This window comes from Phyllobates terribilis, unplaced genomic scaffold, assembly GCF_046119375.1.
Source record: "Phyllobates terribilis strain yellow unplaced genomic scaffold, ASM4611937v1 Scaffold_85__1_contigs__length_6476398, whole genome shotgun sequence".
Lineage (NCBI taxonomy): Eukaryota > Metazoa > Chordata > Amphibia > Anura > Dendrobatidae > Phyllobates > Phyllobates terribilis.
This window is the reverse complement of record NW_027362845.1, coordinates 354,731-381,072: the sequence shown is the minus strand read 5'-3', so window position 1 is coordinate 381,072 and position 26,342 is coordinate 354,731. Positions and strand designations below refer to the sequence as shown.

Genomic DNA, 26,342 nt, shown 5'->3' with positions numbered 1-26,342 from the left:
GGTCTACTTATATGTCTCCCTGGCTTTGGAGCCCTTTGGACGGTGTGTGCTAACACCAGTACCCTTGCAGCTCCCCCAAATCTGCTGGGCTGAGTAGTATCCCACCATTGCCACCAAAATATGAAGACCCGGAGTCTTCAGTGGGCAGAACACTACTCAGACAACACAGGGTGAGGGTAAAACAGTGTGGCAATACTTTATTGAACCACAAAAGAGGCAATAAACAGATAGAACAGTCCCAGCAAATACCCAAGATGCCGTTCCAGTGGTGTCGGTACGTGAGTTCCCGGGGCTCATTTGAGATTTTTAAGTCTTGTGAGCCCAATAAGCGCTAGAATCACTGTCCTCGCCTTCAGAAAAATCGAGCATCACGAGGAAATCTGAGAGCAGCCGTAGCCCTGGCTTCCTGTTGATGTTCAATATGTCCGAAGGCAGGGACAGGCAGGGGCACTGACTGGGCGCTAGGTTCATGTGATGTAACAACCCCAAGTCCCGACACCGCAGGAACAGTGCCGCCATGGGAGCTGAGTGTGAATGTTTTTATTTTAACGAGTACAAACTTGAGGAATGACAAGGGGTTGTCCTAGTATTGGACAACCTCTTTAAGAAGATACAATTTTCGATTAAAAAATTTCCAACGTTCTGAACATGAAAAAGGCTTTTCCCCTGTGTGAATTCTCTAAAGTTTATTAAGAGTTGATTTTCAAGGAAAACATTTCCTACATTAAGAATATAAAAAAGGCATCTACCCTGTGTGACTTCTCTGGTGAGTAAGAAGAGATGATCTCTTCACAAAACATTTTCCACATTCTGAACATGAAAAAGGCTTCTCCCCTGTGTGGGTTCTATGGTGGATATTAAGATGAACTTTCTGATTAAAACATTTCCCACATTCTGAACATGAAAAAGGCTTCTCCCCTGTGTGGGTTCTTTGGTGTATAACAACATCTGATTTCCGGTAAAAATGTTTCCCACATTCTGAACATGAAAAAGGCTTCTCCCCTGTGTGGGTTCTCTGGTGTATAACAAAACTTGATATCTGTGTAAAACATTTTCTACATTCTGAACATGAAAAAGGTTTCTCCCCAGTGTGAATTCTCTGGTGCTTAACAAAATGTGATTTCTGGTTAAAACATTTCCCGCATTCTGAACATGAATAAGGCTTCTCCCCTGTGTGGGTTCTCTGGTGGCTATCAAGATAGGATTTCCTGGTAAAACATTTCCCACATTCTGAACATGAAAAAGGCTTCTCCCCTGTGTGGGTTCTCTGGTGTGTAACAAAACTTGATATCTGTGTAAAACATTTCCCACATTCTGAACATGAAAATGGCTTCTCCCCTGTGTGCGTTCTCTGGTGTATAACAAAACTTGATATCTGTGTAAAACATTTCCCACATTCTGAACATGAAAAAGGCTTCTCCCCAGTGTGAATTCTCTGGTGCTTAACAAAATGTGATTTCTGATTAAAACATTTCCCACATTCTGAACATGAAAAAGGCCTCTCCCCTTTGTGAATTCTCTGGTGACTAAGAAAAGATGATTTATTCACAAAACATCTTCCACATTCTGAACATGAAAAAGGCTTCTCTCCTGTGTGGGTTCTCTGGTGGGTATCAAGATAAGCTTTCCTGGTAAAACATTTCCCACATTCTGAACATGAAAAAGGTTTCTCCCCTGTGTGAGTTCTCTGATGTCTGATAAAAGTTGACATCTGTGTAAAACATTTTCTACATTCTGAACATGAAAAAGGCTTCTCCCCTGTGTGAGTTCTCTGATGTCTGATAAAACTTGATATCTGTGTAAAACGCTTCCCACATTCTGAACATGAAAAAGGCTTCTCCCCTGTGTGAGTTCTCTGGTGACTAACAAAATTTGATTTCTTGTTAAAACATTTCCCACACTTGGAACAAGAAAATCTATTCTCTGCAGTGTGAATTTTTTGATGTTTAGGAAAAGACTTCTGTAGGGGAAAACTATTTCCATATTCTGAACATGAAAATGGCTTCTTTGCTTTAGGAGCAATTTGTTTTTTAATGCTTATGTTGTGACTCTGACTTTCCTTAGTAGTCTGCAATGTATCAGAAGACAGCACCTGCTTCAAAGGATCAGATGACAGATCTTTGCTGTGAAGGGATGATGGTATATCTGGAGTAATGACATTAACTTCAATTGTATCCTGTGGGATCTCAAGATCATCTGATTTAAAAATTGAAGATGTCAGCTGTCCCTCTGATCTCCTGGTGCAGTCATCTGTCAAGAAGAAAATCAATTATTATTTTTCAATAAAAATATCCTTGAATTTTATATTTTTTAACATTTCTACTGTCTATAAAAATGGCAAGTTATTTAAAAAATATTGATTTATTCACCAAGACAATGACAGTTCACTGTTTAATAGAAAACCTCATAGGATGAACCAGTGGAATGTGATGTTCAACTGTTTGTTCATTCTGCCTCCCAAATATGGAATAAAAAGCCACCAAACAATGTTATGTAGGTGAAAATAATACCAATAAAAACTTCTACTCATCTCACAAAAAAGAAGTCCCCACTCAGGTCCATCATCTGTCAATTGAAAACCAGAGGTTTCCACATTATTAGTGGCTGAAAGGCTCTTGAAGAGCAACATGGCTTCCATAACCCAATCCAGCACTATCCGCTCTCCCAAAGTCAGATCTCCCCCTCACTTCTGAGCCTTGCAGTGCGCCCAAACCACATTTAGCCTCCATGTATTTGGCATTACTATAGTGAGAGGAACCCACTTAATTGATGGTGTGTGTCTCCTGGAGCACAATCTGGGCACTATGTGTTGGGTAATAAAATGGCATATTTGTGATTTCCACTGTTTGCTAATTTCCGGGAAGTGCCTGAGGAGTCAAAATAATCACTACTCCTACAGATTAATTCACTGAGGGTTATAAAATGTATTCACTTTATGGGGATTTCCACTGCTCTGGTTTTCTGACATTTTGTCATATTAGGGCTTCTGCAAATGGTGGGTCCCATCTCCTCTGGGATCTGCTCCTGCGACGTCTGCTTCTCTCAGCAGGAGCCGCCTTATTCATCCTGCAGGCGGCGCTGGTGATGGAAGAGACGTCAGAACCAGAAGCTCTGGGCGGCGCAGGCTCTGTCCAGCCACTAAGATTAGGGTTGCTGGGACCAGTAGTACCATCCAGTCTTGCAGTATGGGTGTGTGTACTGTCCAGCTGGAGTAATCTGCTCCCTGCTTCAGCCATTTGGAAAGCACCGCACCCTACTAAAGGAGGAAGCATATTGCCAGAAGCTGCCAGATCCAGCCTTGTCCTCCTCTGGTTCAGTCCTCTGTGCTCAGCTCCCAGCTTGTGGATTTGTTTCCTGTTGTGACCTCGGCCCGTTTACTGACTACTCTCGTGTCTTCTGATTTTGTATTTTCTCTGTCCTCTTGGTTCTGACCCGGCTACCTGACTATTCTTCTTGTCATCTCACACCACAGAACAGCAGGTAACACCGTGGCCCAAGCCTAGGGGTCTCTGTGTAAGAACAGATCCATGTAGTGGGGTTAAAGGGTGATAAAGTAATCCATGGGATCTGGAAAATGGAGTAGATAGCGCCAAGCCTGTTCGTGTTGGCCATCTTTTGAGCTGCCAGGTGACCATGAACAGTGCCCCCAATACATTGTGTCTGCAAACTATCCCAGCAAAATCTGCATTCAAATAGCTAAATATTTAACTGCTGTCGTCAAAACTGTGAGTATAGACAATAACACATCTACTGAAATGATCAAATTCAACAGTCTCCATCAGTAATAAATGAGTAACTAGTGGTGAAACCTCTCTGTGGTAATTGGAGTATGGGGCTCGGTGGCTCTTGACAATGTAAACTATCGTAAGGGACAATATTTTCTGTCAGATGAGTTTTAAAAAGAAATATTAGACGATCAAAGAGAACTTTTTATAATACTGCAGAGCTGAGGTGTCTTAAATTTGGACCTCAGGCATTGGGAAGAGGCATTTTTTTAAAGACTACCAAGGAGTTATAGATTCACATAAGTGAGGCCGATCCCACCACAATCAAACTATCATACAGAATGAAGCTGTAAAAAAAGACATAGAATAAAAAATGTTACATCCGCAACAACAAAGTATGTATGAGGGGAGAATTCCAACACACTCATTTATGGTGGACCATTGGAGCTACGGAGTCCTGAGCAGAAGAGTAGAGAAAGTATTAGAGCCCCCATTTCAGGAGAGATTGTGCAGTAATCTGAATTCCTTAGGATCGAAAACATAATGGAATTTATGACGTGGAGTGAATCCATGAAACCAGGGCTCGAGCCAACACATCTCCTGCAGGCGTGAATAAATGTATATTACAGCCATCAGCCACGCACAGCTTAGAGATATATCATGGCTCAGGTGTAATGTTTTCTGTATAGTTTGTCACAATCCTGTATGAAGTTAGTTGGTTTTAAAAGAAATTGAAAACTCAGGATAAAGGGAAACTCTGTTGTTATTGTACAGAAATTCACACTTGGCCCTCACTGCACATTTAATGTTGTCGATCATAAAAGTGAAGTTTAGCCAGAAAGACTGGACCTGGTCTTGTAGGGACCATATGAGCACATTCAGCAGCACAGAAGGGAGAGAAGGTAGATTCATCCAATAAGATATCAGGGATCTAGGAAGCCAACAGCATCATTACCCTCCGCTTTCTCTTACAGGCCCATCATAATATTTTTCTTAAAGTGATTTTCTCACTTGTCAGCACATTCTACGTACGCTGTCATTTGGCTTTGTAGTTTACAGATCTGGGCAGGTAAGGAGGTAAGGGTCAACGTCTTCTAATCCCAGGGGGTAGGTGGATCTTACTGATTGTAAATTCTATAGAAAAGGACTTTCAACGCCCAAAGTCATTTGAACATTTTCGGACGGAGGAGAATGTTGTGGTCTAGAGGCAAAATAGTGATCACACGATTGTGATACGGCCGGACTACACCACCAATAAAGCAGCTACAGCCGGTGACTGAGAAGAATCTGTGACTTCTGTGCATTTAGTGGTCACTACTCACCTGGGTAGTCATATGTAGGAATCTCCTCTTTACATCGCTCATCACCCCTCACATATGTCTCTGTAGTATTAATATGGGTCAGATCTTCACCCTGAAACAAATATTGTAAAAGTCACAAACAGATGGAGAAGTCACCTCTATGATCAGCTCTAATCCTGTTATCTCCACCATTCTCATTACACAAGTATAAAACATATAATACTGGTGGATAAAACAAGACTAAGCACAAGACCTTCACAGCCGTCTACACATCATAGGGGAGATCTCATGACACCTTCTCTCCATCTACCTGATGATCCTGAGGAACATTGGGGTCTTCTTGTTTACAGTCCTGTGAAAGAAGAGGACGGGGACATCTCTCTGGTGTTGTCCTCTTACTGGATAGATCTAGAGGAAGCACATACAGGGACTGAATTCATTCTTTACATACAGATAATTATAGGCTGTGTGTATTTCGTCCTGTCTATTACCTGGTGATGTGAGGGGCTGAGGAACCTCCATCATGACGTCCTTGTGCAGATCTTTGTGTCCTTCTAAATACTCCCACTCCTCCATGGAGAAATAGACAGCGACATCCTGACACCTTATAGGAACCTGACACATACAATGATACCGTCATCCCCTGATCCCTTCATAGCATTATTGTATAATGTCCCAGCATTCCCAGCAGTGTCAGCTCTCCAGTCAGCAGCTCAATCATCTTGTAGGTGAGTTCTAGGATCTTCAGGTCATCAATGTCCTCATGCATCAGGGGGTGAGGAGGAGGCCCCGTGATTGGGCTCAGGGGTCTTCCCCATCCCACAGACACAGGGTCCTGACAGCGCTCACTAGAGGTCTTCTTCACTACTGTGTAATCCTGATAATGGAGAAACACCTTAATAAATCTCACTACAGACATTTCCAGAGTCCTCACCTCTCCAGTTCTGTCCATCTGTTATTCCCATAGATAAGAATGATGTAATGTGACGCCATCAGAATCTCTCACCTCTCCAGTAAGCCGGAAGAGGATCTCTAGGGTGAGGTGCATTATCCTCTCCGCCATCTTGTCTCTGTCCATATCCATCTTTGATTGGTAAATCAGGAAAATTCTCTTATATAGAAGATCTTCACTGCGAGGATCTTATATTGTAGAGACCTGAATGAGAAGATGAGCCGATGTAACATCATAAATATCCTGTGTAATAATACAATTACTGGAGATAATAAGGGAAACATATGATATTTATTATTTTACAGTATTTAGTTTTTTTCCTCGACATCTACTTATAAAACCTTTATATTTTAGGCCACAGACACCAAGTAGTTACTTCCCCGCAGTCTGCAGCTGAAAAAGTTTCTCACAAGATGGTTGTTTGATGGTTTTACGAGATGGTTGGTTGTTCTCTCCCCGACCCTTCCACAACTCCTGTCTCCTAGTTTAATCGCAAGAGAAACACATAACGAGAACCTGGAGAAAGGGTAAATCGTTCAGGTGGAGGGGAGATGGCGGAGGGGCATTGCTGAACCGTGAAGCTTCCTGGACACTGAGGGTAAATCCATCGTACCGGAGGGTATAAAGAGAATGTGTGGACGGTTATCACTACTATCTACATTATTGTGCTGGAGCTAGGAGAGGAATAATGGCGTTGTGTGAGGACTTCTCTGGGCTTCTGTCCTTCATCCTGCAGTCGTCTGAATGGATCTAATGTGGACGGGAACCAGCTAAGCCGCATTCTGTCCACAGCTGTTACCTCACTGTTCACACCACACAGAGACCCCAAAAGAGTCTCCGTGCTGAAGGGGTTAATGCCCCCTGCGCCCAGTAATGGGGGTCTCCACATACCTCCACCTGCAGAGCCGCCACCACATATATGGCTGCTCTGTGCGCACAGGACCTGTGATGAGGTCACAGGAGGGGAGGAGTCAGGGGTCACATGATCAGGGGCCTCAGTGGATGCACAGTGTGAACTGTGCGGCTCCTGTACAGTGATATCCGGAGTGAAGACGCTACATGGAGACGTCTCCGCAGTCAGTGACATTTCCGGCATTATTTGCCCCTCACTATTGGCACAATTACCCCGCGCCGCCTTTTCTACAGTTTTATGTGTGAATGTAACGTGGAATTTTCCTGCTTGGAGACAAATAGGCGACACATGAGGTGATTATCACCAGTTACCGGACGTCTACTATGTGGCGGCATATGATTGTGCTATCCACTCCATACCAGGACCTAAAAGGCCGAAATCTCGTATGTTTAACCCCTTCCAAGGAGGGCGGCCCTGATAGACTATGTTCAGAGTCCGGCTAATGTTCATCCCGAAGAGTTAGATGAGTGTGCGATGTTTTTCTCGCCTACATCCATATACAATACGTTATTAACTTCGTCTTTTACTTACTATAATCCTCTATGTAACTTTAATCTGATTACAAAACTAAGAAAACAATCTTATATACAGATATCGATATATGATAGATAATAGATAGATGTCCTGCAGATATAAAATCTCACAACCCCCTATATATCATAAATCTGCAGCCTTTAGAGCCTTTCATGTGGAACTAAAGGGTGTTTAGTCTTGTTTAACCTAATAAATAATTAAAAAAACGGCATGGGGTCCCCCTATTTTTTGTAACCAGCAAAGGGAGAGCAGACAGCTGAGAGCTGATATTATCAGGTTGGGAAGGTCCCTGGTGATTGGGGCCATCCCCAGCCTAAAAATACCAGCCCTTAGCCGTACCAGAAGTGGAGCAGCACCAGAATTGGAGCAGCACATGAGATGCACCAAATATGGCTTTTTGCCTTTGCTCTTCCCAATTGCCCTGATGCGTTGACAATCAGTGTAATGCATCTTGGAGTTGATGACAGCTGTGATTTGTCAAAAATCACAGCTGGCATCAAGCCCTGGTATTAGTAATGGAGAGGTGTCCATCAGACAACCCCATTACTGACCCAGTAACCAAAAATAAAAACATAAAAAAATATTTAATTTGAATAAACACTCACCTACATTTTTCCTGGTTCACTAATTTATTAAAATCCTCCTCCTAATATGTAACACAGACTCAGCTTCACCAGCACACCGCCAGAACAAGTCCGCCACAGAGAGGAACATCCTATGTAGCATAGTGGGACAGCGGTATCATGTAGATAGAAACTTATAGTTTTTCTTCTGAGAACGGCAATAGATAATTTGTGGCAGAGTATGAATGTTTTTTGCCAATCCTCCTCTGAAATTTAAGTACCCAATTCCTTCTCCCAACCCCTGTAAAGGGTAGAAGGTCATTGCTGGTGTCCATTTGTGTTGTTTTGTGTATATAAGATAGAAGTTTAGTACAAGGACCTACTTGAGTGATTAAGGGTTCAATCGGAGTGAGTTCATCCTTTATACTAGTCAGAAATATGTGAGAATTTCTAAATGACCTGAGCTGGAAATAAGCCAAACAGGATAGATCCCTACCTGGTCAGGATAGACCCCTACCTGGTCAAGAGCCACCAAGTTTTGTAAAGGATGGAAAAGAGCCTGATCCCATAAGAACGTGTCTCAATCTAACCCCATCAAATTTGGCCCAGATTAGAAATGAGGCCACACCTGAAGCAGGTGGGAAATCTGGGTTGTCAAACAAGGGTGTTAATGGACCCAACCTATGTGATATAGATGATGAGATTAGGACTTGCTCCCATGTATGCAAAAAGTGAGTGTTATTAATAGTTTAGTTTCTCCATGTATTTTACCAATCCAAGGTTGAGATGGGAGTGTCCAGAGAGAGAGGTCCTCTTCCAGTTTCATCCACTGCTTATTTTCCATAGACCTAAACCAGTCCATTGTTCTCATAAGAATCGAAGATTGATGGGATTTTTTTTTAGATCTGGCAGATTAGTACCCCATTTTATTCTTTGGGACGACAAAATATTGTAACAGACATTCTAAGCCTCGATGTTCCCCATACGAACTTGCTGTTAGATGGGAGAAAAAGGTCTGAGGAAAGCAGACAGGAACGGTCTGGAATATATAAAGAAGATTTGGTAAAATGCCAATTTTGATCACATTAAAACGACCAAACCAGGACAAGGGTTTTAAGTTCTACTTAATTCGATTTTGAATCGTTTGTTCAAGGATGGGGGATATAATTTAAATGATACAGATCATCCAAGTTCCCCAGAATTTGTATACCCAGGTACTTAATAGCATCTTTCTGCCACTTTAAGGGGAAGTTAGAAATTAGTTATTGTGTCGGTTCAGCGTTAAAAGTTATGTTTATGGCTTCTGATTTAGAGTAGTTGGCTTTAAAATTGCTTACATGGCCGAATTCTTTTAAATCCTTTATTATAGAAGAAATGAGATAATTGGATTTGAAACAAAGAGCAACAGGTCATCTGCGTATAGAGCTAGTTTATAGTGATGTGAGCCTATAGTAACTCCACTAATATCTGGATTTTTACATAATGCTACCGCAAAATGTACCATCACCAATGTGTATAGGAGAGGTGATAAGGGACACTCTTGCTTTGTCTCTTTTTTAATAGAAAAGGTGTCAGATAGAAGGCCGTTTACCCTATCGCTTTAGGGTCAGCGTATAAGGATCGAATTTTAGATAACAAGAAAGAGCCTAACCCAATTTGTGGAAGGGTGCTCTTCAAGAAAGTCCAATGCACTGTGTCGAACACTTTTTTAGCATTGACAGAAACAAGGCACATTGGGAGCCCCTGTTTTTTTGCATGTGAAATTAACAACGTTTTCTCTGTATTATCACAAGCTTCTCTACCCTAACAAAGCCAACCTGATCGTTGCTAACAATTGAATGTATATAGTGGGAGAACCATGTTGTAATTATTTTAGAAAATATTTTGACGTCTATATTAATGAATGATATTGGATGAATATTAGGGCAGGTATTTGGTCCTTTTCCAGGCTTTGATAAAACCGTTACATGAGCCTTAACCGGTTCAGGACCGCCCACTGTACATAAACGTCGGCGCTGCCTGGGCTCTGTGCAGCGCCGACGTTTAAAAACGGTGGATGGTCCCGCAGCGCTCAGGACCCCCAGGGTCCTGCTAGCGCTGCGGTACCGGTTCAGAGCGATAGCTCTGACATGTGGCATCATGGGGACCTGATTGGATCAGGTCCCCATGATGTTAACCTGTTCCTATCTTCTAGATGCCGCGATCCATAGCGATCGCGGCATTTAAAAGATAGGGACAGCCGGTGGTCGGCGATCGGGACCCCCCACATACCTGTCAGCGGCAGGGATCCCGGTGCTGTGACCTCTGACATCATCGAGACCTGATTGGCTCAGGTCTCGATGATGTCAGCGTCACACCAGCCAATCAGAGAGATCACCAGGGAAGTTTGTTTTAGCAACAAACTTTCCCGGGCGATCTGCCTGATAAATGCAGTTTCTCCTCCGATCTCAGTGAGAGAGCAGAGGAGAAACAGTGTGACAAGAGCGGTCAGCCTTGCCACTGTGAATGTAAAAAAAAAAAATAATAAAAAAGAAAGTAAGAGTTAGGGTTAGTGAGTCTGTCAGATCAGTCAGTCCTGTCAGATCAGTCCAGTCAGATCTGTCAGTCAGTCAGTCCTGTCAGATCAGTCCAGTCAGATCTGTCAGTCCTGTCAGATCTGTCAGTCAGATCTGTCAGTCCTGTCAGATCTGTCAGTCAGTCCTGTCAGATCTGTCAGTCAGTCCTGTCAGTCCTGTCAGATCTGTCAGTCAGTCCTGTCAGATCTGTCAGTCAGTCCTGTCAGATCTGTCAGTCAGTCAGTCCTGTCAGATCTGTCAGTCAGTCAGTCCTGTCAGATCTGTCAGTCAGTCAGTCCTGTCAGATCTGTCAGTCAGTCAGTCAGTCCTGTCAGATCTGTCAGTCAGTCAGATCTGTCAGTCAGTCAGTCCTGTCAGATCTGTCAGTCAGTCAGATCTGTCAGTCAGTCAGTCCTGTCAGATCTGTCAGTAAGTCAGTCCTGTCAGATCAGTCAGTCAGTCCTGTCACATCAGTCAGTCAGTCCTGTCAGATCAGTCCGGTCAGTCCAGTCCGGTCCCGTCCTTTCAGTCCGGTCCGTTCAGTCCAGTCAAAAAATCTAAAAATAAAATGGCCCGTCAGACTTATACCGCAGAGGAGGTGTATGCCCTGCTGTGTTCTGACACTGATGACAGCGCAATCTCAGATGGAGATATGGATTTTGAGGGCTTTAGTAGCGGCGACACTGAGAGCCCAGAAATGAGCAGTGATTCTGTTCCATCCTCAAGCCCAAGGACCAGTACAACAATAGGGGCAAATAGCGCTACTGGAGAAACGTCTCCAAATCAGGGAACACTGCCCAGTACAAGCGCTGTCCCTGCTACTAGTGAATTGGCGCACGCCAGTGTACAAGGGGCTTTGCCACATGATCTAGCATTTCCCAGATGGGAGGCTTCGGATTCGGCTGCTCCATTCAGCCCTGATTTCAACGCCACTCCTGGTATAAATGTGGAGGTGGAAGATTTTGGACCAATTCATTTTTTTAATTTGTTTTTTACAGACAGCTTGCTAGAGCATATTGTCGTGCAAACAAATTTATATGCATCCCAATTCATAAGCCAGAATCCCCGATCTTACTATGCTAGGGCAAATTTATGGACACCAACTAATGTCCCGGAAATAAAAAAATTTTTAGGACTTACATTTGCCATGGGGCTTGTTAAAAAACCGAGCATTCGATCCTACTGGTCCAACCACCCTGTTCAAGCCACCCCTATGTTTTCAGTCATTCTGCCTAGGACCCGTTATGAAATGCTCATGCGGTTTTGGCATTTTAACGACAATAGTCAATGCCTGCCCAGAAATGCCCCAGAACATGACAGGTTATATAAAATTAGACCCATCATTGAAAATTTGTCAGAAAAATTCTTAAGCCTCTACACCCCAACACAAAATATTTCTATAGACGAGTCCCTTGTAAAATTCAAAGGAAGACTGCACCTCAAGCAATTTATCCCATCTAAAAGGGCAAGGTTTGGAATAAAGCTCTATAAAATGTGCGAAAGTTCAACCGGATACACATCCGCTTTTCGCATATATGAGGGGAAAGATAGCCAACTAAACCCACCAGGATGCCCTACTTATCTGGGGACATCTGGAAAAATTGTTTGGGAGCTGATAAGTCCATTTTTTCAAAAAGGCTACAATCTATATGTGGACAATTATTACACCAGCATACCCCTATTTAAAAGTCTGGTTGAACACAACATCGGGGCTTGTGGGACCATCCGTAAAAACCGTCAGGGGTTTCCACAACCATTGGTCAACCAAAAGTTTCAAAAGGGGCAGTCACGGGCTGTACGCAACGGAGAGCTGCTTGCCCTGAAATATAGGGATAAGAGGGATATTTTTGTCCTCAGCTCGATCCACACAGATGCCACAAGGGCCACTGTAGAACTAGGATCCACCACTCCGAAGCAAAAACCTGTGTCAGTCATTGACTACAACAAACACATGGGGGGTGTGGACCTTGCAGACCAGGTTCTACAGCCATACCAGGTATCAAGAAAGTCCTATACCTGGTATAAAAAGTTGGTTATTTATTTGTTTCAGGTGGCCACATACAATTCTTTTGTGTTGTACAAAAAAGCAGGAAATTCAGATCCTTTTCTTGATTATCAAGAAAAGGTAATTGAAAATCTTGTCTTTCAAAGTGTTAGCCCCGCTCATCCATTAGAATCTGAGGATGTGAAAAGACTCACTGAGCGACATTTTATTGCACTTATTCCAGCAACGGAAACAAGAAGGAACCCCCAGAAAAGATGTCGTGTATGTACTAAGAGAGGAATGAGACGTGATACCCGCTACTATTGCCCACAATGCCCATCATTGCCAGCCTTATGCGTCACTGACTGCTTTAAAATCTTCCACACAGAACCACGTTTTTAAACTGTAAAAATGTATCCCAATTTGTCATTCAAACATTTGGTTCATTTAGTGAATGACACATTCGAGTAGAGCTCACTTAATTTCCAGGGGGGGTTCTCCAGAATCTAAACCTTCCATTGCGTGCTTGTTTATGGAAATCATCCATTGAGTTAAAATGGTCACTAAACCCATAGATGAATTCCCAGAGGGGTTTCATTTCCAAAATGGGGTCACTTCAGGGGGGATTCTTTAGCTCTGGTACTCTGAAAAGTGCCAGAACAGCATAATCCCCCCTGAAGTGACCCCATTATAGAAATGACACCTCTGTGGGAATTCATCTATGGGTTTAGTGACCATTTACCTATCTACTTATTTTCCCACCACTAGATTAATTTATACAGAGGAGTAGATTGTAAAATTCGGTCACTTGTTGTGGGTTTCCTCTGTTTAGGCACCTCAGGGGCTCTCCAAATGCAACATGGCGTCCGCTATCCATTCCAGTCAAATTTCCATTCCAAAAGTCAAATGGCGCTCCTTACCTTCCAAGCCATGCCGTGCGCCCAAACAGTGGCTTTGCACCACATATGGGGTATCAGCGTGCTCAGGAGAAATTGCACAACACATTTTGGGGTCCATTTTTTCTGGCTGCCCTTGTGAAAATTAAAAATTTGAGGCTAAAGTAGCAGTTTTGTGTTAAAAATGTGTTTTTTTATTTTCACACTTCAACATTATAAAATTCTGTGAAGCCCCTGGGGGTTCAAGGTGCTCACCACACATCTAGATAAGTTCCTTGAGGGGTCTAGTTTCCAAAATGGGGTCACTTGTTGGGGGTTTCCTCTGTTTAGGCACCTCAGGGGCTCTCCAAATGCAACATGGCGTCCGCTATCCATTCCAGTCAAATTTCCATTCCAAAAGTCAAATGGCGCTCCTTACCTTCCAAGCCATGCCGTGCGCCCAAACAGTGGCTTTGCACCACATATGGGGTATCAGCGTGCTCAGGAGAAATTGCACAACACATTTTGGGGTCCATTTTTTCTGGCTGCCCTTGTGAAAATTAAAAATTTGAGGCTAAAGTAGCAGTTTTGTGTTAAAAATGTGTTTTTTTATTTTCACACTTCAACATTATAAAATTCTGTGAAGCCCCTGGGGGTTCAAGGTGCTCACCACACATCTAGATAAGTTCCTTGAGGGGTCTAGTTTCCAAAATGGGGTCACTTGTTGGGGGTTTCCTCTGTTTAGGCACCTCAGGGGCTCTCCAAATGCAACATGGCGTCCGCTATCCATTCCAGTCAAATTTCCATTCCAAAAGTCAAATGGCGCTCCTTACCTTCCAAGCCATGCCGTGCGCCCAAACAGTGGCTTTGCACCACATATGGGGTATCAGCGTGCTCAGGAGAAATTGCACAACACATTTTGGGGTCCATTTTTTCTGGCTGCCCTTGTGAAAATTAAAAATTTGAGGCTAAAGTAGCAGTTTTGTGTTAAAAATGTGTTTTTTTATTTTCACACTTCAACATTATAAAATTCTGTGAAGCCCCTGGGGGTTCAAGGTGCTCACCACACATCTAGATAAGTTCCTTGAGGGGTCTAGTTTCCAAAATGGGGTCACTTGTTGGGGGTTTCCTCTGTTTAGGCACCTCAGGGGCTCTCCAAATGCAACATGGCGTCCGCTATCCATTCCAGTCAAATTTCCATTCCAAAAGTCAAATGGCGCTCCTTACCTTCCAAGCCATGCCGTGCGCCCAAACAGTGGCTTTGCACCACATATGGGGTATCAGCGTGCTCAGGAGAAATTGCACAACACATTTTGGGGTCCATTTTTTCTGGCTGCCCTTGTGAAAATTAAAAATTTGAGGCTAAAGTAGCAGTTTTGTGTTAAAAATGTGTTTTTTTATTTTCACACTTCAACATTATAAAATTCTGTGAAGCCCCTGGGGGTTCAAGGTGCTCACCACACATCTAGATAAGTTCCTTGAGGGGTCTAGTTTCCAAAATGGGGTCACTTATTGGGGGTTTCCTCTGTTTAGACACCTCTGGGGCTCTCCAAATGCAACATGGCGTCCGCTATCCATTCCAGTCAAATTTCCATTCCAAAAGTCAAATGGCGCTCCTTACCTTCCAAGCCATGCCGTGCGCCCAAACAGTGGCTTTGCACCACATATGGGGTATCAGCGTGCTCAGGAGAAATTGCACAACACATTTTGGGGTCCATTTTTTCTGGCTGCCCTTGTGAAAATTAAAAATTTGAGGCTAAAGTAGCAGTTTTGTGTTAAAAATGTGTTTTTTTATTTTCACACTTCAACATTATAAAATTCTGTGAAGCCCCTGGGGGTTCAAGGTGCTCACCACACATCTAGATAAGTTCCTTGAGGGGTCTAGTTTCCAAAATGGGGTCACTTGTTGGGGGTTTCCTCTGTTTAGGCACCTCAGGGGCTCTCCAAATGCAACATGGCGTCCGCTATCCATTCCAGTCAAATTTCCATTCCAAAAGTCAAATGGCGCTCCTTACCTTCCAAGCCATGCCGTGCGCCCAAACAGTGGCTTTGCACCACATATGGGGTATCAGCGTGCTCAGGAGAAATTGCACAACACATTTTGGGGTCCATTTTTTCTGGCTGCCCTTGTGAAAATTAAAAATTTGAGGCTAAAGTAGCAGTTTTGTGTTAAAAATGTGTTTTTTTATTTTCACACTTCAACATTATAAAATTCTGTGAAGCCCCTGGGGGTTCAAGGTGCTCACCACACATCTAGATAAGTTCCTTGAGGGGTCTAGTTTCCAAAATGGGGTCACTTGTTGGGGGTTTCCTCTGTTTAGGCACCTCAGGGGCTCTCCAAATGCAACATGGCGTCCGCTATCCATTCCAGTCAAATTTCCATTCCAAAAGTCAAATGGCGCTCCTTACCTTCCAAGCCATGCCGTGCACCCAAACAGTGGCTTTGCACCACATATGGGGTATTAGCGTGCTCAGGAGAAATTGCACAACACATTTTGGGGTCCATTTTTTCTGGCTGCCCTTGTGAAAATTAAAAATTTGAGGCTAAAGTAGCAGTTTTGTGTTAAAAATGTGTTTTTTTATTTTCACACTTCAACATTATAAAATTCTGTGAAGCCCCTGGGGGTTCAAGGTGCTCACCACACATCTAGATAAGTTCCTTGAGGGGTCTAGTTTCCAAAATGGGGTCACTTGTTGGGGGTTTCCTCTGTTTAGGCACCTCAGGGGCTCTCCAAATGCAACATGGCGTCCGCTATCCATTCCAGTCAAATTTCCATTCCAAAAGTCAAATGGCGCTCCTTACCTTCCAAGCCATGCCGTGCGCCCAAACAGTGGCTTTGCACCACATATGGGGTATCAGCGTGCTCAGGAGAAATTGCACAACACATTTTGGGGTCCATTTTTTCTGGCTGCCCTTGTGAAAATTAAAAATTTGAGGCTAAAGTAGCAGTTTTGTGTTAAAAATGTGTTTTTTTATTTTCACACTTCAACATTATAAAATTCTGTGAAGCCCCTGGGGGTTCAAGATGCTCACCACACATCTAGATAAGTTCCTTGAGGGGTCTAGTTTCCAAAATGGGGTCACTTGTTGGGGGTTTCCTCTGTTTAGGCACCTCAGGGGCTCTCCAAATGCAACATGGCGTCCGCTATCCATTCCAGTCAAATTTCCATTCCAAAAGTCAAATGGCGCTCCTTACCTTCCAAGCCATGCCGTGCGCCCAAACAGTGGCTTTGCACCACATATGGGGTATCAGCGTGCTCAGGAGAAATTGCACAACACATTTTGGGGTCCATTTTTTCTGGCTGCCCTTGTGAAAATTAAAAATTTGAGGCTAAAGTAGCAGTTTTGTGTTAAAAATGTGTTTTTTTATTTTCACACTTCAACATTATAAAATTCTGTGAAGCCCCTGGGGGTTCAAAGTGCTCACCACACATCTAGATAAGTTCCTTGAGGGGTCTAGTTTCCAAAATGGGGTCACTTGTTGGGGGTTTCCTCTGTTTAGGCACCTCAGGGGCTCTCCAAATGCAACATGGCGTCCGCTATCCATTCCAGTCAAATTTCCATTCCAAAAGTCAAATGGCGCTCCTTACCTTCCAAGCCATGCCGTGCGCCCAAACAGTGGCTTTGCACCACATATGGGGTATCAGCGTGCTCAGGAGAAATTGCACAACACATTTTGGGGTCCATTTTTTCTGGCTGCCCTTGTGAAAATTAAAAATTTGAGGCTAAAGTAGCAGTTTTGTGTTAAAAATGTGTTTTTTTATTTTCACACTTCAACATTATAAAATTCTGTGAAGCCCCTGGGGGTTCAAGGTGCTCACCACACATCTAGATAAGTTCCTTGAGGGGTCTAGTTTCCAAAATGGGGTCACTTATTGGGGGTTTCCTCTGTTTAGACACCTCTGGGGCTCTCCAAATGCAACATGGCGTCCGCTATCCATTCCAGTCAAATTTCCATTCCAAAAGTCAAATGGCGCTCCTTACCTTCCAAGCCATGCCGTGCGCCCAAACAGTGGCTTTGCACCACATATGGGGTATCAGCGTGCTCAGGAGAAATTGCACAACACATTTTGGGGTCCATTTTTTCTGGCTGCCCTTGTGAAAATTAAAAATTTGAGGCTAAAGTAGCAGTTTTGTGTTAAAAATGTGTTTTTTTATTTTCACACTTCAACATTATAAAATTCTGTGAAGCCCCTGGGGGTTCAAGGTGCTCACCACACATCTAGATAAGTTCCTTGAGGGGTCTAGTTTCCAAAATGGGGTCACTTGTTGGGGGTTTCCTCTGTTTAGGCACCTCAGGGGCTCTCCAAATGCAACATGGCGTCCGCTATCCATTCCAGTCAAATTTCCATTCCAAAAGTCAAATGGCGCTCCTTACCTTCCAAGCCATGCCGTGCGCCCAAACAGTGGCTTTGCACCACATATGGGGTATCAGCGTGCTCAGGAGAAATTGCACAACACATTTTGGGGTCCATTTTTTCTGGCTGCCCTTGTGAAAAAAATTTGAGGCTAAAGTAGCAGTTTTGTGTTAAAAATGTGTTTTTTTATTTTCACACTTCAACATTATAAAATTCTGTGAAGCCCCTGGGGGTTCAAGGTGCTCACCACACATCTAGATAAGTTCCTTGAGGGGTCTAGTTTCCAAAATGGGGTCACTTGTTGGGGGTTTCCTCTGTTTAGGCACCTCAGGGGCTCTCCAAATGCAACATGGCGTCCGCTATCCATTCCAGTCAAATTTCCATTCCAAAAGTCAAATGGCGCTCCTTACCTTCCAAGCCATGCCGTGCGCCCAAACAGTGGCTTTGCACCACATATGGGGTATCAGCGTGCTCAGGAGAAATTGCACAACACATTTTGGGGTCCATTTTTTCTGGCTGCCCTTGTGAAAATTAAAAATTTGAGGCTAAAGTAGCAGTTTTGTGTTAAAAATGTGTTTTTTTATTTTCACACTTCAACATTATAAAATTCTGTGAAGCCCCTGGGGGTTCAAGGTGCTCACCACACATCTAGATAAGTTCCTTGAGGGGTCTAGTTTCCAAAATGGGGTCACTTATTGGGGGTTTCCTCTGTTTAGACACCTCTGGGGCTCTCCAAATGCAACATGGCGTCCGCTATCCATTCCAGTCAAATTTCCATTCCAAAAGTCAAATGGCGCTCCTTACCTTCCAAGCCATGCCGTGCACCCAAACAGTGGCTTTGCACCACATATGGGGTATCAGCGTGCTCAGGAGAAATTACGCAACACATTTTGGGGTCCATTTTTTCTGGCTGCCCTTGTGAAAATTAAAAATTTGAGGTTAAAGTAGCAGTTTTGTGAAAAAAAGTTAAATGTTCATTGTTTTCTTCCACATTCCAAAAATTCCTGTGAAGCACCTGAAGGGTTAATAAACTTCTTGAATGTGGTTTTGAGCACCTTGAGGAGTGCAGTTTTTAGAATGGTATCACTTTTGGGTATTTTCTGTCATAAAGGCTCCTCAAAGTCACTTCAAATAAGATGTGGTCCCTAAAAAAAATGTTTTTGTAAATTTTGTTGTAAAAATGAGAAATCGCTGGTCAACTTTTAACCCTTATAGCTTCCTAACAAAAAAAAATTTTGGTTCCAAAATTGTGCTGATGTGAAGTAGACATGTGGGCAATGTTATTTATTAACTATTTTGTGTGACATATCTCTCTGATTTAAGGGCATGAAAATTCAAAGTTTGAAAATTGCAAAATTTTCAAAATTTTCGCCAAATTTCCGATTTTTTCACAATCAAACGCAAGTGATATCAAAGAAATTTTACCACTATCATGAAGTACAATATGTCACAAAAAAACAATCTCAGAATCAGGGGGATCCGTTGAAGCGTTCCAGAGTAATTACCTCATAAAGTGACAGTGGTCAGAATTGAAAAAAATTGGCCCGGTCACGAAGGCAAAAACAGGCTCTGGCGCGAAGTGGTTAAGTGATTGGGGCAAAAGGGGGAGTCTTCTGAGATATTATTGAACACTTTGCCTAAAAATTGTAATAACAGAGGTGCAAACATGTTATAAAATCTATTATTGAATCCATCTGGCCCAGGGCTCTTCCCGATAGGGAATGATTTAATGGCCTGTCCTATCTCTTGTTCAGTGAAAGCTTTGTCTAGTATCTCCTGCTCAGGGGTCTGTAAGGAAGGAATGGCAGTGTCCTTAATATATTTGTCAATTTTTGTTTCAAGAATATTAGGTGGCATGTCGTGGTATTGTCCATGAATACTATATAGTGAGCTATAACAGCAACGAAATGCTTTAGCTCTGTCAGTGGGGTTATGAATTTCTGGCCCGGGTGCCCCTTTTATTTTGGATATATATGTCCTTTACACGTGTGGACGTAACCTCCTTGCCAATGAGCGACCACATTTATCTGTGAATTCCTACGAGTACCTTCACATGTGATCTTGGTATTTTCTATACATTTGATCTATTAAAGACCTTCACTCCTTTCTTTTTTGATCAGATTGTTTTTATTGAACAAAACAAAGAATTACCAACATTTCTTTTTTCTTATACAAACATTGTGATAAAAACAATAAAAAGAAAGAAAAACCAGTAAACAATACAAGAACCGGTTTACAATGATATAAATCCCAATATCGCTCTATAGTACAATATTTTGGAATAGTAATTTTACATTTGTACATAAATATCTGAAATATTCCTGACTGTTTATTTTTTTCCCCTATTGAGACATCAAAAGAAAAAGAATATATCTAAGAAGGGGCAATTGTGTGGACTGAGACAATTATTATTTGCTGACACCTTGGGTATAAGGATATAAATTCCTGGTTTACTGTAAGGAAATGGACAAACGATCCAGTATAGTATTTCTGAGCTTTTCTGAAGCAATACCTGGGGTAATTAACCATTGCTCCCATATGTGTATGGATTTCTTGAGAGCGTCCCTTTAATATAAGATCCTCTTTCCAAGCATAGAGTGTTATTTATCCTGGATTTTAGTTCTGTTATCGTTGGGGGAGAATTGTCTATCCAATGTAGTGCCAACAACTTTCTGGCTTGGAATAATATTCTGGAGCTATCTACTGCCATATGGGAGTCTGGATCTACGTCTTCTCCCAGGAGTCCTAGGATACAGATTTTAGGTTCCAACTGAAGTTGTATCCCAAATACAGATAGTACAAGAGCGATCACCCCCTTCCAGTAGTCGCCAATATTTACACATTCCCACATCATATGTATCATATGTATCAGGTGGGCGTCATTTTGACCATATCTAGGACATGTGTCATTCGTTTGTATTTCAATTTTAAATAAAATACTTGGGGATCTATATACTCTTATGAATGAGAAGAATTCGGGACAATCTTGTGACTCCGACAATGAAAATTTCGGTGTCAAATCCAGTATTTCCCCCATTGCTCCTCAGATAAGGGACCCACATCCTCTTCTCATTTTGTCTTAACTATCAAAGGATATTTATCCAAATGTAGGGCCAGTAACAGCCTATAAATAAGGGATATTAGACTTTTTGTATCCAACGATGTAGTAATGGTATCTATTGGGTGATGTCAATCAGTATGGTGTTTATTCTAGTTGTGTACTATACTCATGACGTATCTGCAGATGTTGATAAAACACCCTATGCAGAAGGTTAAAATCTACCTTTATTTGTTCAAAGTTCTTGAATAATCCATCCCTCAAGAGTTGTGACACCAAACATATACCCCTATCCTCCCACTTACTAACATTTTTTAGTTTATGTAGCTCTGGTAAGTTATAGTTGTGCCATAAAGGAGTATAGTCTGTGTACTTTCCAATTACCAGAATATTTTTACCCCTATCCCACACCTTATATATTAACTTTAGTGTAGGACATTTTAAGTCATTTTCTCGAGGAGGCCCCATATCTAGTACTGAGAATGGAAGCTTTTACTTGGTTCCTTCCATAAGTAGGTGCCCTGAAATTACACAATATTTACAAATACCTCATCCATGAAACCACCTTAACTCCATTCTAGCGTTAAGCCGGTCTGCGTATACCTGGAGGGAAGCAGATCGTTTATGTTGTTTGTCAAGGAGATCAATCCACTCAAGCAAATGGGAGACTTTAGCTGCTTTCTCTTTTTAGCCTGGATCCATGTTTTATTATTATCCCTTTGAGGACGCATTTGAGTGCTTCCAATTGAAATGGTAAGGCGTTTTCATCATGCTCATATATTTGAAGGAGTCTATAGTCTCAAGAAGGTCTGAGACACAGTCAGTCTTTGAGCAGATTATCATTTAAGTTCCAACAGCTGAAGCCTTGGTGGAGTCAGGTATAGTCAGATTACAATATACAGGACCATGATCTGACCATATAGCAGTCCCTATCAGAGATATAGGCTGCCATGTAAGCAAGTGATGGCTAATTAAAGGGGATGTCCACTACTTTCACATTGATGCCCTATCTGTATCGCAGCACCCCCGCCGATCAGCTGTTATCGGTGCCGGCGGCCGCTGGCGGGAAGTCCTTATCTGCGGAGCCTGGCCGTCAAGTTGTAGTGGCCGGCGCTGGTTACTGCACATCCACCTCCCATTCAATTGAATGGGAGGTGGATGTACAGTACCCCGCGGTGGCTACTACAGATGGATTGCCAAGCGCCGCAGGTAAGCACTTCCGGCCGACGCCGGCACACATAACAACTGATTGGTGGGGGTGCCGTGTACAGGACCCCGGCCGATCATACATTGATGCCCTACCCTGTGGAGAGGACATCAATGTGAAAGTAGTAGGCAACTTCTTTAAGGAAAAGTCTCTACGGCTGTGCATATTGTGTAAAGAAGAATAATACATATAATCCTTTAAGTCTGGATGTAGTATACTTCATACATCGACCAGTTGGAGAGAACGGAGCACATTTAGCAAAGCTTTTTATTGTGATTTAGATTGGTGACTCCAGCCCAGGAACGCGTCTAAAGAAGGATCCAAGAAAAAATGAGTCACCTCCAATGATGATAAGGTCCTCCGGAAAATGTTGTAGTTTGTTTAAGTAATGACGACATGTCTTAATTAGGTCACAATTAGGCAGCTAGAAGTTTGCCAAAGTCAAAATTTTGGAATAGATCGAAATCTTAACAAACACATACAGTACCCTCCGTGTCAGACAGTGTTTCTACAATAGTACGCGGCAGTGATCTGTGGCGGCCTATACTCAGCACCTTAGACTTCAAAACTGCATTTGTACTGTGACACCAAAATGAATAATATCTGTTAGTAAACTGAAGTGTATGATCGCATCTAAAGTGGTGCTCTTGAAGAAAAAGAAAATGAACGTGCTGTTTATGCAGATGATACAACACTTGAGCTCTTTTCTCTGGAACATTAAGTCCTCTGACATTTAATAAATAAGTTTTGCGTTGTGCCATATTATATGAAAAGAAGTGGTGGTGGTGGGGGAAACAAGGATAGAAAGATTAAGAGCAAAGAGGACGTATAGACGGTAGATAGTAACGTCTACCTCTCAGTGTCTAAGAAGTATAGATTATGAATATATCAAAACAGTAGGAAATTGCAAAACAAGCAGATCCCAATGCAAGTCCCTAACTGGGGGTTGTCTTTACAGGTGTAAGTGAAACCTTCAGCCCTAGGGTTCCTATTAGGTGGAACCATGGAATATAAAGCAAGTAATGTAATACAGCCTGATATTACAGTAGTATCATGGGAACTCAACTTATATCCTGTTCTGAACTTAGACATTCTATATAGTGGAAGAGTGGCACCAAATACTCTATTTAGATATATCTAATTATATGCTTAAAGAAATAAGTAAGCATCTGCAAACTGTCTCTCATCAGGGAAGACAAGATTCATTTCAGGAGCTCATATGATTGGCAGGCTCCTTTCCCATCTGGCTGCATCACCATCAAGTTCCTGATCCATTGAACACCTTCTGTGACATGCTGGAACTCTCTGTGGCAATGGTGGAGCAGGTGGCCAGTCAGATATATGGAATGTCCAGAGCATCACAGAAAGGTCTCGTCACTTTGATCTTTCAAAGTATTCAATGTTCCATTTTTTTGGACCTGTAGCTGGAAAGGGTACTACAGGAGTATATCAGGCCATTTTACAATAGAGCATCAAGTAGTGGTTTCAATACCCTTCTTTTAGCAAGTGTCATTCAGGATAGGTCTATGAGCAATTGTATACGTTTTCCATTGAAATCACCAGGATCCAACTCCTCTGCTTTCATCACAATGGCCTCTTTTACATTGAAAAAGATGTAAATGACAGATCTGAGCCATGATTGCCTAATATGGTGCACCCTGTCGATCTTCAGCTCCTTATCAATAGGGTCACCAAGGACATTATTGAATAATATCCATAATGTTGGCATGATCGCTTGTGCATTGATGCTTTCAGGTATACCCTTTATCCAGATATTATTGTGATTTTCTTGATCATCAACCATATTAAACAGGTGGTTTATTTACTGGCTGTGAAGATCCAGTGTTAGTTTCTGAGCATTATGATGGCCTCTAACTTGGACGACATTATCCTCTAATCTCTGTACCTTGTCAGTAAGCTGTGACAGGATAGAAGTGAGGGGACGTATTTCAGTATTGTATGTAGTCTCCAGCCTCTGAATATATTGCTCCATATCTTCTTTAGTAGGGATAGACGCAATCTGATATACAAATAAGTTATGTTGCTCCCCATATCAGAATAACCTGTGGCTGGGGGGGGTAAATGTCCCTGTGAAGCAAGCACTGCTCAGTATGGGGGCTTTGGTGAGAGTACAGGGAGATTTGTGGAGCTGTTTTCTTGTGAGGCCTACATTAAGAGAGAAGATGGTGCAGGACTTACAGTCTGGAGCTGTCTGGCATCATGAGGGTTAAGACTGCTTCTTTTTCCAAGCTGAGATGAGGCAGTAATGGCTCCGGAGCAGGAAGATAAGACCTTCCATAAGAAACGCTGCATACCAGACATGCTGACAGAGGTGGAGGACCTCAGATTAACCTCTGATCTCTTCCTTCTTTCCCATATCAGGCGTCATGTTTAAGGCCGTAAATTGCTTATAATTCCCCCAGGAACACGGACGGTCTGAAGAGAGTGCTCTCAGTGTGTGCGTTCTCTCGGTGCTATGTCCAGGCCATGTCCTTCCTGTTGATGCTCAATACATCCAAAGGTGGTGTTGATTGGGGACAGGATTGTGTGATGTAACAACCTTATGTGAGCCCCAGGAAAGTGAGTTGTGACACCAATGGAACAGCACCAGAACGGGAGGTGCGTATAAGTGTTTTTATTTTAACAAGGCCAAACATGAAGAATGAGAAGGAGTTGTCCTAGTAGTGGAAAACCTTTTTAAAAAGATACAATTTTCAGTTAAAAATGAAAAAGGCTTCTCCCCTGTGTGACTTTTGTGAAGTTTATTAAGAGTTGATTTCCGTGTAAAACATTTCCCACATTAAGAACATGAAAATGGCTTCTCGCTAGTGATGAGCGAGCACTAAAATGCTCGGATGCTTGAAGCTCGGGCCGAGCACATCGCGATACTCGGGTGCTCGACCCGAGCAACAAGCCCAATATAAGTCTATGGGAAACTCGAGCATTTTTCTGGCAGTTCCCCCTGCGGTCTGCAGAAGGTAAAAAATTGCCAAAATTGATGGGAACAGTGCTCAATGAAACATGTCAGGCAGGCAGGCAGAATATATAGGCAGACAGGCAGGCAGGGTATATAGGAGGGTGCATGAAAAACATAGCAGGGCACTCGGAACACACTAGCGCCCTCCAATTTTCACGCACCCGTCTCTTTAAAAAAGCCGGCAATTCAGCAGCTGCATACAGTTATAACATCGGTACCTGACAATTTAGAACAGAAAGAATAGAGCATCACACATAGATTAGATAGAAAGAAACATGTCAGTCATATATATATAATGAGTACAGTGATAGTGTTGGTTACTGTACTTGTCATTTAGTTTTAAAATAAAGGATTTATAAAAAAAAATTAGCGTGGGGTCCCCCGTAATTCTAGTCTCTAGCGGAGGTTAAGCAGATGACTGGGGCAGATGTTTGAAGCCTGGGAAGGGGGTAATACCCACGGAGCTTCCCAGGCTACTAATATCATCCCCCAGCTGAATACCTAGCCTTTACTGGCTATTAAAATGGGGGACCCCCCAAAAAAATGACGTGGGGTCCCCCTATTTTGATAGCTAGCAAAGGCTAGGCAGACAGCTGGGGGCTGATATTAATAGCCCAGGAAGGGTGCCATAAATATTGGCCCCCTCCCAGGCTAGAAACACCAGCCCTCAGCCGCCCCAGAAATGGCGCATCCATAGGATGATGTCATTTGCTGGCACCGCATGTGCAGGAGAATTCTCCCACGCTGTCAGTGACGTGCATGAGGTGAGCCGAGTTCATTGGACATGAACTCAGCTCATCTGGATGCCGTCGCAGCGAGACACTGTGGAGCGCAAGCATGCCTCCGCTCTGCAGTGTCTCTGAAGGATGACAAGCTGGATAGCAGCGTTCGGCTGCGATCCAGCCTGTCATGTGAATGTAGCAGAGCTGGAGCCGTCGTGGGAACCATGGAAAGGTAAGGATGAGGTTGGTTTATTATTTTACTTTTATTGCAGGAGACATGGGATTCAGCTGGAATGTTTGCGATGGTAAGTAGAGTTTAATTTAGAATATTAAAGTATTGTGTGTTTATTTCAATTAAAAGATTTTATTCTGGGTGTTGGTGTTTTTATTTTACATTTGCCTTACATTTGCCTTATAGACGCCTCCCCATTACTAACCTGGGCTTGATGTCAGCTAACATTATAAGCTGACATCAACCCCAGCCCTATTACCCCACTGCCACCACTACAGGGCAGTGGGAAGAGTGAGGCTAAGTGCCAGAATTGGCACATCCTATGGATGCGCCATTTCTGGGGCGGCTGAGGGCTGGTGTTTCTAGGCTGGGAGGGGGCCAATAT

General features: G+C 42.8%; 2 protein-coding genes across 2 annotated transcripts in view; both read right to left on the bottom strand.

Moving 5' to 3' along the window:
- Positions 1-525: 525 nt before the first annotated feature.
- Positions 526-26,342, bottom strand: part of LOC141197653 (uncharacterized) — a 57,373-nt gene continuing 31,556 nt past the window's right edge. Inside the window, exon 3 of the mRNA XM_073662736.1 lies at positions 526-1,499. Coding sequence (XP_073518837.1) covers positions 746-1,499 — 754 coding nt within the window. The 3' untranslated portion in view covers positions 526-745. The remainder of the gene's footprint in view (positions 1,500-26,342) is intronic.
- Positions 5,679-6,934, bottom strand: LOC141197651 (oocyte zinc finger protein XlCOF29-like). Its single transcript, XM_073662732.1, has 3 exons — positions 6,870-6,934; positions 6,033-6,182; positions 5,679-5,903 (listed from the first exon to the last, which is right to left on the bottom strand). The coding sequence occupies exons 2-3, from the start codon at positions 6,108-6,110 to the stop codon at positions 5,679-5,681; spliced, it is 303 nt and encodes a 100-aa protein (XP_073518833.1). The 5' UTR covers positions 6,111-6,182; positions 6,870-6,934.

Bases quoted from the DNA above. Each gene is read 5' to 3' on its own strand.
- LOC141197651 (XM_073662732.1), bottom strand. From the start codon at position 6,110: ATGGATATGGACAGAGACAAGATGGCGGAGAGGATAATGCACCTCACC. The intron at 5,904-6,032 runs GTGAGAGATTCT...CTCCATTATCAG, and splicing joins TCTTCCGGCTTACTGGAGAG to GATTACACAGTAGTGAAGAA.